We start from the raw sequence: 18,152 nt of genomic DNA on the forward strand, positions 1-18,152 counted from the left end.
GAAATAATTGACCCGGCAGGAAGAAAATACTTTAGCCTTCTTGCCACGTGAAGCCTGGCATCATTGTAGACCTCATTTCTTATGGGATGAAGGAGATGCTCTGAAAAGGAACTCCTTAGGCCAGACACACACAAGCGAGTTCAATACCAGAAAGTTGCTCTGTGCGGCATTGTGAGGTCCCGTTCTTACCTGAGCTCCTCTGACAGGATCGCACAGCATTAGGCCTGATTCATACAACCGTATTTTTGCTCTGCATCAGATCCGCATATTTTGTGGATCAGATGCAGACCCATTCAGTGAATACTAGCAAGTGCCATACCAAACGTATTCAGGTGACTGGCAAACAGTTGGATACATTTGGGCTATACGGTCAGAGTATAAATGGAATCTGGTGTGAACAGAACCAAACATTTAATAACTAGAGATGAGACAAATTAATTAAGAGAGTCCTTATTCTGAATTGTATGGATGACAGCAGAGATTAGTTTAGCTGCTCTAGTAGTTAGCACTGCACAAAATGTAATCATTTAAAAAAAAAAAAAACGGAACGGAAAGAAAATACGTTCGTGTGCATAAGCCCTTAGACCCTAGCTGATCAGATACTGATGAGCTATCATAGGATAGATAATCAAATAGATCAGAGGTCAGCAACCTATGGAACGCAAGCTTTTGTGAAACTACAGCTCCCAGCATGCTCCATTCACTTCTATGGAAGTTATGAGGAAGTGTGCATGCTGGGAGCTGTAGAGTCAAAATAGCTGGAGTGCCGCAGTTCGCCGATTCCTTAAATAGATTCTATAGACCATCAATATTACAGTCCTTTAATGTTCTCCCGTTATCTATCTCCACGCACACACGCAGGAATATAGATACAAAAGGAGCTGTTAGTCATAGACTCACCTGAATTTTTTTGGTGTATTTTTTCCCCCATTTACCATGTTCAACATCGATACAAATAAAAATACAAAGTTACAGTAAAAAATATAAATTTATTTTACAGTGCTTCACATTAGACTTTCTACATGGTGGAAAACCTGGAAAAAATATTTTATATAGTGAAGACCTGATGCAACATTTCCATATTTATAGACCTGGACACCAAATGTCTTTTATAAATATTACCAAAAAAAATAAATCAAATGTAATTCAATAATGTAGATGTCAACAGCGAAAGATTTTGATGTCACACTAGGTTTTCAGCTTTTGTTGAGTGTCACTCTAACCTGTTATACCTATTCACACGAATATATGACATACTGTATATGGGAAATGTACAAAAACATTTCTGTAGAAAAAATATTGTGGACAGAATTCAGAATTTCACTTGGTTTCTATTAAGCATTTGGCTGCAGAACATATGGTCTGATATCGTCCTAGGTTGCTGTTACATGTGTGACAGCATCATCATGTCTTCAGCCAGACACACACTAAAACACTAATGTTTAAAGACTAATCTTTCATTAGGGAAAAATAAAGGAATGGCCACATGTCCCGCTGAATCAGGGACAGTTTTACCTGCATATTGCTGGAGCACATTACCATTTTGTTTTCTGTTCTTATGATCCATCAGAAGAACAAAAAACTTTTTTTTTTTAAATGGATCCTTTATTTTGAGGATGGTTTCTCCTCATTTTGCATCCGTTTTAGCCATTTCCATCTGAGATCCGTTATTTTAGATGGGAAAACTAGTCCACCACAAGGGACTTTTTCTTCCATATAAAATAACGTATTTCAGATGGAAATGGCTAAAACGGATGCAAAACTAGCAGAACTGATGCTCAAAATAAAGGATCCGTTTTTTTTTTCTGCTCTTGTGACGGATCAGAAGTATGTAAAACGAAATGGTGAATGTGAATCCACTCTTAGCAAGCATTCAGGAGCAAATTCTAGGGTCCTACCAGTTCTGCTCCATGGCTTAGGAGCCTGAAGTTGATATTACAAACAAGCCGAGTTATAAAAGCAATGGACAATGCCACATATCAATGTAGACGCAATATATGCTTAATGAAATCTTAATAGCAGGATTTTTTCTTCTTGCACATAAAGCTCCACATATAGTTATTCGCAGTATCTGAGTATCCAAGGACACATGTATGTGGAGTGGACAATACAGCTATCACTCCGCCTTATTCGCACAGTCAGTGTTTGGTCAGTGATTTACATCAGTGATTTTGAGCCAACACCAAGTGCGGGTCCAAAACACAGAACAGGTGCAGATCTTTCCCTTCTACCTTATGTCTGTGTAGGATCCACTCCTGGTTTTGGCTCACAATCACTGATGGCAATCACTGACCAAACACTGACTGTGTGAATGAAGCCTTACTTTATTTTCTGTGCCCATCTGTTTCTTCACTGTCAAATCTAAACCAGTGATGGACTAATAAATCCTAATGAGCAAGTCTTTACACTCCTGTGACACTCATGTTAATTATGTCAATGATGGTATTTTCAACTTGATGACAAAGCTGGACATCCGGATCCAAACTCTCCAAATCCTTTGTTGCAGAAGCCGCAAGTGGGAAAAGGTTTAATGCACCTGAGAGTTCCTTTGGTTTCTCTTTAAGCTGCTGCAAACCTATTGAGAAAAAACAGCATCCAACATGAACATAGTAGATCCCAACTGTATTGCAAAATTAATATCAACACATATAACAGCCTAAAGTTACATTTAATATTCTGCTGGATGCCGCTGAGAAAAGGTAAATATTAACAAGTAGTCTTTAGGCAAAGTATGAAATGCTAACAAGTACTAAATGTAAAGAAGCCTTTATTGATGTGAAAACATGAAAGACATGCAAAATAAACTTCACTTCTTGTTATAAAATAGCAGAAGAACAGAACTTTCTTACTGAAAAACAAAAGATACTACTATTGTCCATAAAATCGCTTTTATTAATATGGTAATTACCTAAATAAGGATCCCAAGGGGCTGTCCCTCTGTTGGAGCCCAGCCGCACCCCTTCTCCTTGAGCCCAGCACCGCCCCATTGCTAATTTATTCACTCCTCATCGCCGACCTCATATGCCTGGTGCGCCGTAATCTTGCGCATGCGCCGTGGAAAGACCAGTCAGCACATGCGCAATGTATTCTATGAGGCTGATGCCAGGACACCGCGCGGGCGCTGACATGTCTATCCACAGCGCATGCGTGAGATTATGGCGCACCAGGCATATGAGGTCGGCGATGAGGAGTGAATAAATTAGCAGTGGGGCGGTGCTGGGCTCAAGGAGAAGGGGTGCGGCTGGGCTCTAACGGACAGAGGGACAGCTCCTTGGGTTCCTTCTTTAGGTAATTTCCATATTAATAAAAGCGATTTTATATACAAATTACAAGACACAGGGCAGTAATACTAGTATATTGTAATATAAATCGTGAAGACTGATGTGGTCATGTTAACAGCTCAGTAAGTGAAATCCTGGTGACAGAATCCCTTTAAGCACTTCATACTTTGCCTGAAGACTTTTATGCATTCTATAGAATGCCTAGGCATGTTATACAATGCCTGATTTTATATTTGTATTTGCCTGTAACAATTACATTAGATAGAAGTACATTATCTGCTGCAAATAGGACATCTCCCAAAATGCAAATCACTAAAGCAAGTTCTAGATCCAAGTATAATGTGAAAATTTAAATTGTAGATACCAAATATCATCAGTATTCTACTGAAGAATAGTATCAAGTAATGGTATAAGGCCTCTTGCACACGACCGTATGGCTTTTTCAGTATTTTGAGTTCCACTAAAAAAAATACGGATGACGTCCTCGTGCATTCAGTTTTTTGCGGAACGGAACAGCTGGCCCCTGATAAAACAGTACTATCCTTCTCCGTTATGCGGACAATATTAGGACATGTTCTATTTTTGAATGGAACAGAAAAGCGGAAATACAGAAAGGGAAGGCATACGGAGTACCTTCCGTTTTTTTGCGGATCTATTGAAATGAATGGTTCCGTATACTAGGGTTTTACCGATATTATCGGCCGATATTCAGGATTTTGAATGTTATCGGTATCTGCATCTATTTTGCCAATATACCGATAACGTACTAGGAGCAAGGATCGTGCTGCCGCCAATGAGAGGAAGGAGGACAAGAGGAGGGGCAGGGTTGTGGCCACTGCGCCACCAATTAAGATAACTCTCTTATTCATTCATAGACAGGAGGCGGGAGCTGGCTGCAGAATCACATAGCCGGCTCCCGACCTCTATGCTGCTGTGTGCACAAAGCACAGGGCAGCAGGGAGTGTGTGAGGTCCTATTCACCCTAATAGAGATCTATCAGGGTGAATAGGACAAGGGTTCTAGTCCCTAAGGGGGCTGTTAGTAAAAAAAAATAAACACCACAATATTAATTATAAATGAAAAAGAAAGATTTACCTACACGTTAACAATAAACATATTAATTTTCAGCAGATTTGGGTAGGATTTTTTATTTTTTTTTGCAAAAATGAAAATTCACAGAATATCGGTATAAATTATCGGCTATCGGCCTGAAAGTTCACAGATTATCGGTATCGGCCCTAAAAAAATCAATATTGGTCGATCCCTAAAAAAAACTTTGTGTCTAAGGCTCAATAGACATTCACATGTAGGGACATGTCCACTTGGAATTACACAAGTACGATAATGTTTCAACAGATTCAACTAATTTCTTTACAAGGACCAACAATCACTGCTAGATTTAGATGCTCAGTCTCTTCTGCTAACAATGAACTTACGTGTAATAATTGGGTCAACATCTCTGGTTTGAGTAGCCACATTTGATGCACAGACCTGCCCAATCTGTATGAGCAGTGACATGATATCTTCATATAGCGGTGGAAATGCTTGGCAGAATGGCACCAAACAAGGCAATGTTGGCATGAAAAATACAAAACGCTTGGCTTGAGTTAACACTGCAACAAGATATTAAGATACAAATAAATTTTACAAGTTCAAATCAAGACTGAGGTTTAAAAAATGGAAATTTACACTAGGAAACATTTTTTATGCCATCCAGATAAGCTAGTCTTCAGTTCATTAGAATACATGCAGGGCTTCTTCATCTGTGAGGGGCTGACCCTGCAGGTGAAAAAGTGTCCACCTGCCACCAGTTTGACCGGGCAAGATATTTAGCCCAGCCCTGACAATTTCCACTGCTCAAATTAGCAAAGCAAGGGCACAGGTTCTGCTTCGGCTTCAGAACTGTGACTGTGCAGGCACTGCTGTAGCGAGTGAATGGAATGTGTAATTTTAATGAAATGTGTAATTTATGTCTCTGAAGTTTCTGACTTCATTGTTCACAGGGGAGGTGTTATCAGAGATTGATCACATTCTCTGTATAAGTGTGTATACAGAGACAGCTGTCAGTCACTGATAACAGTCCCGGTATACAACTGAACTCAGAAAGAGCAGAGATGTAAATGTATAAATTACATGATTTGCTTACACTTTTCCCAAAAAACTGTCCATCTGCTCAGCCTCCGCTGCTATATAACATGCTGCCTGCAGACTGCACTTCATTTAGTGCCGACAGGCTTGCTTCACCATTACCCAATGCTTTGCAGGTTATTCAGGCTGAACCTCACGAACTTCCACCTCTGCATACATTACCAATTTTACTGACAGCTCTCTGCTGTTTCAAACTGCTTTCTCCTGATATATGGAACAGACAGCAGAGATATAACAGGCAGAGGACTCTTAGTACTAAAAGTAAGATGTACAGAGTAAATGAAGCAGATGGGGCAAGGGCAGTAAAGGCTGTATAGTGAAGCAGCTGCCAAAGTAGAAAGCAATGTTAGAGAAGGGGGCATCATTTGGTATCTTCTACTGTATGTAAGAAGTCAACAATGATGACCCACTACATTTACAAAAAAAAAATATATATATACCTGTGAGAAGTGTCCCCATTACATTTATAGCCAGACGAGCCATACTGAGAGATTTGGGTAATGCATACTGAATACAAAGGTGTGAAAGAAGTTGGATTGCAAATATCTGTAATAATAAAATACATATATTAGTAATTGCCTTCTTATAACTATGTCCAAATTCATACATGCTATATAAATGTATGATGTGTATATCAAATGCGTATACTATAATTATACAAGTACTCACTCGGCATGCGGTTATGTCAGGTAGATATGTAAATGATTACAAGTATGGGCCGATTAGTCAATGGGTCTTGCCAAAGGAGGTTCCTACACTGCCCTAAAAAAGGCTCTCAGAGGCTACTTTTGGGTAGTGTAACTTTTGATGAGAGATTGTTTTTGCCTAGATGACTTAGAGAGGGGGCCTGACAGTCTGAGAGAAGCAGTTCAACAAATTCTGACCTAGCTGTTAGCAGGTGTTGTGAGCAGTGGTAACATGAGGGCATGCACACATGGTGAACATGCACCAGACGGCCCAGACAGACCACCAGTAGAGAGGATTATTTGATCCGCCGACAAGCAAGAGTAGCATCTACAGTTTCATTGTCCACCATCCAGACGTAGACAGCTCCTTCATTACAGACCCTTTCCCTGCCCGGAACATTTCCATGCACTGAGCAGAAGAAAATTTGTTGTCATTTTGCCCATCTTGTGTCCTGCCACTGAAAACCAGCCACTGTCGCCTTTGCTTACAGCAGTGTTGTGAATGAGAAACCTAGACTGCTATGACCTGAAACCATATCGTCTTTAGAGATAAATCCATGTTCTGTTTGGGATCTGACGTCAGTTAGGTTAGAATATGGAGGCCTCGTATTGAGCACTTCAATCCTGCCTTTGCTGTGGAATAGCAGTGCTCTTACTGCTGGTGTGATGATCTGCAGAACTATTGTCGCTCAGCCCTAGTAATGATTTCATAACACTAACAGCTCAGTGATGTGTGCAGGACATCCTGTGGCCACGTGTTACCTCTCATGGCAGGGCTTCCAACTGGTATTTTTCATCAGGTTAGCGCTCACCCGCACACATAGCAAGGGTTTCCCTGGAATGTCTCCACCAGATTACAACACTTCTTTGGCCTGCATGGTCATCAGATTTATCACCAATCAAGCATTTATGGGATCAGCTGTAAAATCTGTGGGCAAATGTGCTGCAGGATACTATACAGAATCTGTATGCCTCCATGCCCAACTGTATCTCATCTTGTATCCAGGCTAGAGGGAGCCCAACAAGGTACTAAGCCTCAATAAATGTATCCTTTCATTCTAATATTGTAATCACTTATATGTATCATCATTACATTCACACACAAAGTTTAGGCCTCTTTCACACTTGCGTTGTCCGGATCCAGCGTGTCCGTCTTCAAAATGCTTTCAGTGTTACTATGGCACCCAGGACGCTATTAAAGTCCAAGTTGCCATAGTAGGAGCGGGGAGCGGTATAATTACAGTCCGCACGGCTCCCGGGCGCTCCAGAATGACGTCAGAGCGCCCCATGCGCATGGATGACGTGCCATGCGATCACGTGAATTAAGCGCTTGGGGCGCCCCGACGTCACTCTGGAGCGCCCCGGGAGCCGCACGGATGGTAAGTATGCTGCTCCCCACTACACTTTACCATGGCTGCCAGGACTTTAGCGTCCCGGCAGCCATGGTAACTGTCACAAACTATGGATCCGATCGCTCCGGATCCCACAGCTGTGACGTAGTGGTCTGTGACGGAGTCTGCGCACACACAGAGACCTCACGTGACCGGGGTATTACCACTCGGCTAACACCCCCCACTACACTTCGGTAACTGCCACCACGTGGGTTCCCGGTCCACGAGCCGACTATCCGGGTCATTCACTATCACACAGATGAGTGGATGAACCGGATATCACTTACTGACCAACCGCAGTCAATCACCCCCAGCTACAATTCCTAAATGCAATTTAACTAACTACCTGGTAACGTCTCTTCAAAGGCAAGGTACGTTGTTCAGCAGCTTAGAATATGGAAGACTTGGCTATTTAGATTTTATAATCTTTAATAAGCAGTAAAAAGCAGTGCATACAAGTCTAATGAAAATGACTATAAATCTACAGAATAATAATAACAATATAAATAATCACGACAGTTCAAATGAAAGGGAAAAAGATGAAAGAATACTTAGTTTCTCTGGAGGGTTTCAGATGGTCGTTCATATGTCCTTTTTGAATCCTTGCAAACCCCTTTTCAGTATGTATCAGGGGAGACCCTCAAAGTTCTTCTGATACAGGGATATGCCGTCAATGTCCAATGAAGTGTCTGGTGATGTTCCATGGGTCTCTCTCCTCTGTCCTTGTGCATGGGTTTTTATGAACTCTGCCATGGGCAGGAGACTTACTCCTGTCAGCCAATGGCAGCAGAGTGACTGTCAATCCTAGGGATTGGCCTCCAAGTGTTTTATGACCCCATCAAAGTTCAGTTCCTACAATGAGGATTATACTTAAGCTCGTATCTCCTTGATACATCGGCATATTTTTATACAGAATACATATTTGCGATCCTTATTTATTTACCTACAGAATGAGACCACACACGGTAATGCTGGGACCTGTAGTTCTTCTACCACCCATAGGTCAGCTAAGGAATCACATCCTCTAGTCATATTTGATACCTAATTAACCACAATACTCTGTAGAGCCTGGATCTGGTGTCAGAAAGGGCATAAGTTGTTTCATAAATGAAATATGAAAGTGGACTGGTTTTATGCCCAGAGCTAATTAAGGGCTATTAGCTCTCCTCAAACCAGACCTGGAAATTAATGACGTCACGCTCCAGCCAGGCTTGACAGCGAGCTGATCTTATCTTATAGGATGAGCTGGGCCTGTATAGCCTTTATGACCTTTTATTGCTGGCCTTACAGAGTAGTGGTAATAAAAGTGTCCATCTATATCATAGGCGACCCAGGCTTCAGAAAGATGAGAGTTCACAGCTTTTTACATAGGCCAGAAGCATATAAGATGGCTACCCAGAGGAATTATGTATGTATGCCGGCACACCTCCCTCTTTTAAAAGGTTGCCTGGGGAAATGGCCACAAGCCTATTCCCCAGCAACCCAGCCGTCTCCGGACGATTCTCCCTGCCGCGACAACCCGTCGGCATTTCCATGTAAACTACCTTTTCTGTGCTGCACGGTGAAGTTGTACTGCTGCAAAATCAGGCTCCATCTCAGCAGTTTCGCATTGTGTCCTGCGAGACGTGCCAACCAGCTGAGGGGATTGTGATCAGTGATCACTGTGAAATTGCGTCCATACAGGTAGTGTTGTAGCTTTTGCAGGGACCACACAATAGCTAAACACTCCTTCTCTATTGTGGAGTAGCTGGTCTCCCTGGCCAGTAACTTACGGCTCAGGTATAGTACAGGATGCTCCTCCCCGGCCTGGTTCACCTGACTCAGGACTGCACCCAGACCAAAGGCGGAAGCATCCGTGTGGACCACAAACTTCCGAGTGAAATCTGGGGCCTGAAGCACAGGAGCACTGGCTAGTGCATCCTTCAGGGCCTGGAAGCCTTGCTCGCATTCCGGCGTCCATGACACCATCCTGGGCAGCTTCTTCTTGGTCAAGTCTGTCAGAGGCTTGGCCAGGGCGCTATAGTTCGGGATGAACTTCCTATAGTACCCGGCCGTTCCCAAGAAAGACATGACCTGCTTCTTGGTGAGAGGTGTTGGCCATCTCGTAATGGCTTTCACCTTCTCTATTTCAGGCCTCAGTGTGCCTCCTCCTACTCTGTGGCCTAAGTAAGTGACCTCATTCATGCCCAGCTGGCACTTGCTAGGCTTAACAGTTAGTCCAGCCGCAGCAAGTTTGTCAAGTACTTGCGACAGGTGCACCAGATGCTCCTTCCACGTGGGGCTATACACGGCAATGTCGTCTAAATAGGCGACAGCACATTCTTCTAGTCCTTCCAGCAAGTCATTCACAAGCCTTTGAAAGGTGGCTGGCGCATTCTTCATCCCAAACGGCATTACAGTAAATTCGTATAAGCCGAAAGGGGTGATGAAGGCCGACTTCTCCTGAGCCTCCGAGGTCAGGGGAATCTGCCAATACCCCCTGCTCAGGTCCATGATTGTCAGGTAGCTGGCTCCTGCCAACTTATCTAACAGTTCATCAATCCTGGGCATGGGGTAAGCATCCGAGGTTGTGATGGCATTCAGTTTCCGATAATCCACACAGAACCTGGTTGTCTGATCTTTCTTCGGGACCAGAACCACCGGTGAGGCCCAAGCGCTGTGGGATTTCTGAATGACCCCGAGCTGCTTCATCTCCTCGATCTCCCTCCTGAGGTCTGCCTGGACCTCCAGTGAGACACGGTAGGCGGACTGCTTGGTGGGAGCATGTGTACCTGTGTCCACATGATGGACTGCAAGGTGTGTTCTCCCGGGTTTCCCTGTAAAAGTGTCACGGTGAGCCGTCAACACTTCTAAGAGCTGAGATCTCTGCTGGGACGAGAGTTGAGGGTTGAGGGTTAAGTCCACCTCCAACTCTCGAGTGTCAGCTAGCAGATCTAGTAGGGGGTCGGCCTCCTCCCTTTCGGGCAGGCTGCAAACCGGCATAACATGTGGCGTTCTCTCGTGATGCTCCTTGAGCATGTTGACGTGAAACGTCTTCTGTCTCCTACCTCCCTCTCCAAGGCCCACCACATAATTTACCTTACTCAGACATTTGACAATGGGGTACGGCCCTTCCCATGCAGCTTGCAGTTTGTTTTGCCGCATTGGCAGCAGGACATAGACCTTCTGCCCCTCCTGGTAGATTCTCTCTCGGGCAGTGCGGTTATACCACTGCTTCTGTTTGCTTTGGGCCTGCACCATATTCTCCTGTACCAGACCTACCAGCGACTCCATTTTGTCTCGGAACCTGAGGACATAGTCTACTACAGAGACTTCAGTTCCGGCAACCCTGCCTTCCCAAGACTCTCTGATTAGGTCTAGGGGACCTCTTACTCGTCGACCATACAGGAGTTCGAAGGGCGAAAACCCGGTTGACTCCTGGGGAACCTCTCTGTAGGCAAATAGCAGGTGTGGTAGATATCGTTCCCAGTCCTTCCCTTGCACCTCCACGAACGTCTTCAGCATCTGCTTCAACGTCCCGTTGAAGCGCTCACAGAGGCCGTTTGTTTGTGGGTGGTAAGGGCTGGCTACGATATGGTTCACCTGTATTTTCCTACAGAGCCCCTGCATTAGTTCAGACATGAACTGAGGTCCTTGGTCGCTGAGAAGCTCAGCTGGGAACCCCACTCTCGTGAAGATCCCCAGCAGGGCGTCTGCAACCTTGTCCGCCCTAATGGAGGATAACGCCACTGCTTCCGGGTAGCGCGTCGCGTAATCCACCAGGGTTAATATGAACCGTTTACCCGAACTGCTGGGGATGGCCAGTGGACCAATGATGTCCACAGCCACCCTCCTGAAGGGTTCATCAATTATTGGTAAGGGATTCAATGGAGCTCGGTGACGGTCTCCTGCTTTGCCAACTCGCTGACAGGTGTCGCAGGACCTGCAGTACTTGGCGACATCTGCCCCGAGGCCAGGCCAGAAAAAATTCTGCATCACCCGGGACTTTGTTTTGGTTATTCCCAGGTGACCAGCTAAGGGGATCTCATGAGCCACTTGCAGTAATTGTTCCCTGAACTGCACAGGTACAATGAGCTGCCTCTTGAGTGGCCCCACCCTACTGTCACTGTGGGAGATGTCCTCCTTATACAGTTTCCCATTGTCCCAACACACTCGGTATTTGTCTCCCTCAGTGGGAGGGCTGGCAGCTAACCCTCTTAGCTGCTCCAAGGTAGGGTCATCTCTCAGGGCCTGTTCAAAGGCGGCACTACAAGTCCCAGCCAGCTGTCCTGTGGCGAACAGGGACAGTGGCTGAGGCTCTGACGCGGTTAAGTCCACAGGGTCCGAACCAGTGGAAGGGGACACTTCCACTTGCTCTTCCCCAATGGAGCGTTCCGCTGCGGCTTTTGCAGCCCTGCGAGTGACGGGCAACACAGGCACAATAATGTCATCACATTTAACATTTGCACAACTTGAATCAGTTAAACACATGTCCGCTACCTGTGTACATACACCCGCCATCCCCTCTACATCTCCTGTCATAGGAGAACTGCTCCCACACACCCCACCTCCCACCTCCCGAGGTCCATCCCCGAGGTTATCTGATGTTACGCAAACATCCTTGCACAGTACCTCGGTATGTCCAGGGACCTCCATAGGGACGGGTGAGTCCTGTGTGCTTCCAGGGGGCACGTAGCACGAGACCAATCGTCCTAGGTCAGTGCCTAATAAAACATTTGTGGGGATCTCCGCAGAGACTCCCACCTCCCTTACTCCACTCCCAGCCCCCCAATCAAGGAAAACACGAGCTAGGGGAACATTAGGGCTCACCCCCCCAACTCCCGTGATGGTGAGGCTTTTGCCGGGAATAAGGTCTGCGTCATCCACTAGTTCAGGCCGAACTAGTGTGACTTCGGCTCCTGTATCGCGGAAGCCTGTGGTGCATCGGTTGCCCACAGTAACCGACTGTAGGTTGTCTGCGGTGTGTCTTGCAGCTCCATTCACTAACAGCACAGATGATGGGTTGCGGGCAAGCTTGCCAGGGGGTGCTGTCTTCTTCTCCGGGCACGAGTGGCTGAGGTGTCCTGGCTTGCCGCACGCATAGCACTTGCGCACGTCTGTCGGTGCTGGCTTGACTCCTTCAGGTCTTTGTGCAGGCCTGTGAAAGGGTCGCTGGACAGGAACCGACAAAGCTGGCCGGGAGGAAGAAGCAGATGAAGAGGTTCCTCCCAGACGGGACAGAGTGTCTTTGAATGCCCGAGTGCTGGGCATGGTGACGTATTCATCGGCTAGCTCAGCCGCCTCTCGCGCACTCTTCGGCTTGTGCTCACATACATATTTTTGCACATCTGTGGGGCAATTGGAGACAAACTGTTCTCGGACCATCAGATCCGCCAGGGACTGCTTGGTGTCCTCTGTGAGGGGATCAGACCACTGTTGGAAGGTGGTCTGCAACTTGCCCAGATGGTCCATAAAAGTATCTCCGGGCCCTCTCCGCAGGGACCGGAACCGTAAACGGTAAGTCTCTGGAGTCAGCTGGTACTTGACCAGAATAGCCTTTTTGATGACCGCGTAACTGGTACGCTCTGCTAATGGTAGTCCGACCAGGGCCTCCATAGCTTTGCCCTTCAGTGCGGACATTAGATGTCCCGCCCACTGTGGCTCTGGTACCTGGTACTGCTGGCATGAGGTTTCAAAAGCATGCAGGAAAATATCAATGTCACAGTTCTCAGACTCCATCACAGGCAGTTTTGGCTTGACCATCAGGGATGGGCCTGTGGCTGTGGCATGCCGGTCGGACCCCTGAAGCTGTACTCGGGCCAGGTCCAGTTCATGCCTGCGGACAGCTTCCCGTTCTGCAGCCTCGCGCTCAGCCTTGCGCTCTGCAGCCTCGAGCTCAGCCTTGCGTTCTGCAGCCTCGAGCTCAGCCTTGCGTTCTGCAGCCTCGAGCTCAGCCTTGCGTTCTGCAGCCTCGAGCTCAGCCTTGCGTTCTGCAGCCTCGAGCTCAGCCTTGCGCTCTGCAGCCTCGAGCTCAGCCTTACGCTCTGCACGACGTGCCTCCAGCAGCCGAAAATATAAGTCCGGGTTACTGAGCATTAGTTGGTCCAGCCCATTTTGGGATGGCATAGAGACAGAGTTATGTCCAGCTAGAGGACTGCAAGCCCCAGCAGGCTGTCCTCCTCCCAGTTCATCATCCTCATTCTGGAAGGGGTCACCTGGCTCAGGGGCCCCAGAGTCTCCTCCATTCTCTGAATCCTGCAGGGATGACTCTTGACTCCTCCGTGCACATGGGATAACTCCTGGATAAGGACAGTCTTATTTTTCCCATATACTTGGATGCCTTTGTGCTCACACAGAGCTGTGATATCAGCCACGCTCAGGGCGTCATAATTCACGGATTCGGACATTATTGCCAAATAAAAGATAGGACAGAAAACAAGAGAGAGGGGAGGGGACTGTCGTGAATTATTATTCTATCAAAACTAATGCACTGTGCTTCGTCTTCCAGAATTTTTCAATCCTTTAGTACAGAGTTATGGACATAACTTCATGCACTAATATTCTAAGCATACAGAATCCCACCGCTGCCACCAGAAAAATGTCACGAACTATGGATCCGATCGCTCCGGATCCCACAGCTGTGACGTAGTGGTCTGTGACGGAGTCTGCGCACACACAGAGACCTCACGTGACCGGGGTATTACCACTCGGCTAACACCCCCCACTACACTTCGGTAACTGCCACCACGTGGGTTCCCGGTCCACGAGCCGACTATCCGGGTCATTCACTATCACACAGATGGGTGGATGAACCGGATATCACTTACTGACCAACCGCAGTCAATCACCCCCAGCTACAATTCCTAAATGCAATTTAACTAACTACCTGGTAACGTCTCTTCAAAGGCAAGGTACGTTGTTCAGCAGCTTAGAATATGGAAGACTTGGCTATTTAGATTTTATAATCTTTAATAAGCGGTAAAAAGCAGTGCATACAAGTCTAATGAAAATGACTATAAATCTACAGAATAATAATAACAATATAAATAATCACGACAGTTCAAATGAAACGGAAAAAGATGAAAGAATACTTAGTTTCTCTGGAGGGTTTCAGATGGTCGTTCATATGTCCTTTTTGAATCCTTGCAAACCCCTTTTCAGTATGTATCAGGGGAGACCCTCAAAGTTCTTCTGATACAGGGATATGCCGTCAATGTCCAATGAAGTGTCTGGTGATGTTCCATGGGTCTCTCTCCTCTGTCCTTGTGCATGGGTTTTTATGAACTCTGCCATGGGCAGGAGACTTACTCCTGTCAGCCAATGGCAGCAGAGTGACTGTCAATCCTAGGGATTGGCCTCCAAGTGTTTTATGACCCCATCAAAGTTCAGTTCCTACAATGAGGATTATACTTAAGCTCGTATCTCCTTGATACATCGGCATATTTTTATACAGAATACATATTTGCGATCCTTATTTATTTACCTACAGAATGAGACCACACACGGTAATGCTGGGACCTGTAGTTCTTCTACCACCCATAGGTCAGCTAAGGAATCACATCCTCTAGTCATATTTGATACCTAATTAACCACAATACTCTGTAGAGCCTGGATCTGGTGTCAGAAAGGGCATAAGTTGTTTCATAAATGAAATATGAAAGTGGACTGGTTTTATGCCCAGAGCTAATTAAGGGCTATTAGCTCTCCTCAAACCAGACCTGGAAATTAATGACGTCACGCTCCAGCCAGGCTTGACAGCGAGCTGATCTTATCTTATAGGATGAGCTGGGCCTGGTATAGCCTTTATGACCTTTTATTGCTGGCCTTACAGAGTAGTGGTAATAAAAGTGTCCATCTATATCATAGGCGACCCAGGCTTCAGAAAGATGAGAGTTCACAGCTTTTTACATAGGCCAGAAGCATATAAGATGGCTACCCAGAGGAATTATGTATGTATGCCGGCACAGTAACCATTGAGAAAAAGCTAAACGTCGGATCCGGCAATGCGCCGAAACAACGTTTAGCTTAAGGCCGGATCCAGATCAATGCCTTTCAATGGGCATTAATTCCGGATCCGGCCTTGCGGCAAGTGTTCAGGGTTTTTGGCCGGAGCAAAAAGCGCAGCATGCTGCGATATTTTCTCCGGCCAAAAAACGTTCCGGTCCTGAACTGAAGACATCCTGATGCATCCTGAACGGATTTCTCTCCATTCAGAATGCATTAGGATAAAACTGATCAGGATTCTTCCGGCATAGAGCCCCGACGACGGAACTCTATGCCGGAAGAAAAGAAAGCAAGTGTGAAAGAGCCCTTAAATCAATTCCAACTTTTTCTTGGTGCGTTATTTTTTTTCAATGATTGTTTGTATAACTATGTCTGCGTGTGTGAGAATATTTGCAAAATGTATTTCATTGACTGCAATATGCAGTAGCATATTGGCGTTTCTTTTCTTCTTGCTCGGGCTAATGTACATAAGTCATGCACTGAAAAAGACAAATTACTTGTGTTTACCTGTTTCTCCACTTCTGGCTGTGCGAGAAGTTCAGGAATAAAATCAAGACAGATGTGCATTGATGGGATTCCTGCAACTGTCAGAGGCAGAAGTTGACAAGGGTAACCCTGAATGAAAGGGTATAAAAAGAAATAACTTAATTAAATTTACCTTCAATCAATGCTGTTATATACTTCAGTATCCACTGGCTTTCTATGAAACGACCCAAAGAAAAAATGCCCCACATATATTGCTGTACATCAGTGTATTTGGATATGGTAGTTGAAGAAAATTGTATTAAAAACTGCACACCTCTTAATAAATATGGTACATCTGAAAATGTCTGCATGTTTGAACTTCTTTTTATGCCTGCATTGAGCGGCCGAGTGTGTATATAGATATATATATTATCTTTTTTTTTTTTTTTTACTTACTCCATATGATAATTGTCTACTGCAAAACCAGGCCCATGTTTAACCATCAATTTTTTAGAGAAAGGCAAAAAAATAAAATATGCGTATCTGTGTTGCATGTTCAGTGCACTTTTAAAAATCAGCACAATTGAAGTAAAAACTGATATAAAGTGAAAAATATATGTGGACCAATGTGTAGACAAAACAATTAGATCCTGTAGAACATAAACTGAAGATCTTTGCTGTACACTGCAACATAATAAGTTGGCTTTATATAATGAACTAATACAGAATAATAATCAGAAGAAGAATTAAGGCCATGTTCACACCTGCACCATCTTTCTTTTTCCATTTTTTTGTTCCATCTAGGAACACAATTGGTTGAATAAGGTCCCTCAGTGTGCAATTAAAGGGGTTATCCAACCCCTAATGACCTACCCAATATCCAGGCCCCTCAGATAGATTATATTTACCCCGCTCCCCGGCACCCGCGATATTAGGGAGGCTAGTCCCCGTTGCGGCCTGCTTTTGGCTGCTCTCCCCGTCGCCAGATATTTTAGTCTGTATGACAGGGAGATGCAGCAGCGGCCATGCAGAGATCAGGAGCGGCGTGGGTGTCGTGGAGCAGGGTAAGTTTAATCTATATGAGGGGCCCAGACATTGGGGAGTGTTATAGGGGTTGGATAACCCCTTTAAATTGTAACCTGATGTGTCACATGATGTGAGTATAAATGCCCCTTCTGAAAGGTCCCTTGCATCTGCAACACTACTAAAGCAAGCAACATGAAGACCAAGGAGTTGTCCAAACAGGACACATACAAAGTTATGGAGAAGCACAGATCAGGGTTGGGTTAAAAAAATATCCCAAACTTTGAACATCCCACACAGCACCATTAAATCCATTATTTAAAAAAATTGAAAGAATATGGCACAACTACAAACCTGACAAGAAAAGGCCACCCACCAAACTCACAAACACACCAAGGAAAACACTGACGGGGCTCCAAAGATGAGATGGAAGTATCTGTCCACAGGACCACTACAAGCCATAAACTCCACAGTGGGACTTTATGGAACAGTGGTCAGATCCCCCTCCAACCAGCTCTGCAACTCAACACTTCTAGTCACCCAAGAACACTATTTCCACAGTGAAGCATGGTGGTAGCAGCAACATCTGGCAGAGAGGCTGCTCATCGACAGGGACTGGAAAACTGGTCAGGATTGGAGGAAAGAAGGATGGCAGAAAATACAGGGTAATTTCTGAGAAAAACTTGTTTCAGTCTGAGAGAAATTTTGGAGTGGACAGAGGTTCAAGTTGCAGGAGGATAATGAACCTAAATAACGCTAGAGCTACACTAGAGGGTTTTAAGGGTAAACATTCAAGTGTCTTACAACAGCCTTGTTAACCCCCATACCTCATTCCAATTGAGAATTTGTGGTATGAATTGAAGGCTTCTGTACGCCAATTCAAACCAATCTAATTGAAGGAGTTGGAGCACTTTTGCCTGGAAGAATGGGAATAAATCCCAGTGTCTAGAAGTGCTAAGCTAATAAAGACATACCTAGGCCTGAAACGATTACTCGATTGGATCAAGTAAATCGACACAAAAAAATACTTGATGCGAATTTTTTGCATCAAGGATTCGTTCGTGTCATGTGACCATGGAGCGGGAGTGAAGCGCTTGCTATTACTAACCGCTCCGTGGTCACACGCTTCTCCCAGACAGTATAATAACCGAGCCTCTCTTAGCGTCTCACTCTAG

General features: G+C 45.2%; 1 protein-coding gene across 1 annotated transcript in view; it reads right to left on the minus strand.

Annotated features, from left to right (window-relative positions):
• Positions 1 to 1,663: 1,663 nt before the first annotated feature.
• The window catches only part of INTS2 (integrator complex subunit 2), a 39,803-nt gene continuing 23,314 nt past the window's right edge, over positions 1,664 to 18,152 (minus strand). Inside the window, exons 21-24 of the mRNA XM_044284737.1 lie at positions 15,997 to 16,104; positions 5,870 to 5,975; positions 4,718 to 4,894; positions 1,664 to 2,575 (exon numbers count right to left, since the gene is read on the minus strand). Coding sequence (XP_044140672.1) covers positions 2,403 to 2,575; positions 4,718 to 4,894; positions 5,870 to 5,975; positions 15,997 to 16,104 — 564 coding nt within the window. The 3' untranslated portion in view covers positions 1,664 to 2,402. The remainder of the gene's footprint in view (positions 2,576 to 4,717; positions 4,895 to 5,869; positions 5,976 to 15,996; positions 16,105 to 18,152) is intronic.

This window comes from Bufo gargarizans, chromosome 3, assembly GCF_014858855.1.
Source record: "Bufo gargarizans isolate SCDJY-AF-19 chromosome 3, ASM1485885v1, whole genome shotgun sequence".
Lineage (NCBI taxonomy): Eukaryota > Metazoa > Chordata > Amphibia > Anura > Bufonidae > Bufo > Bufo gargarizans.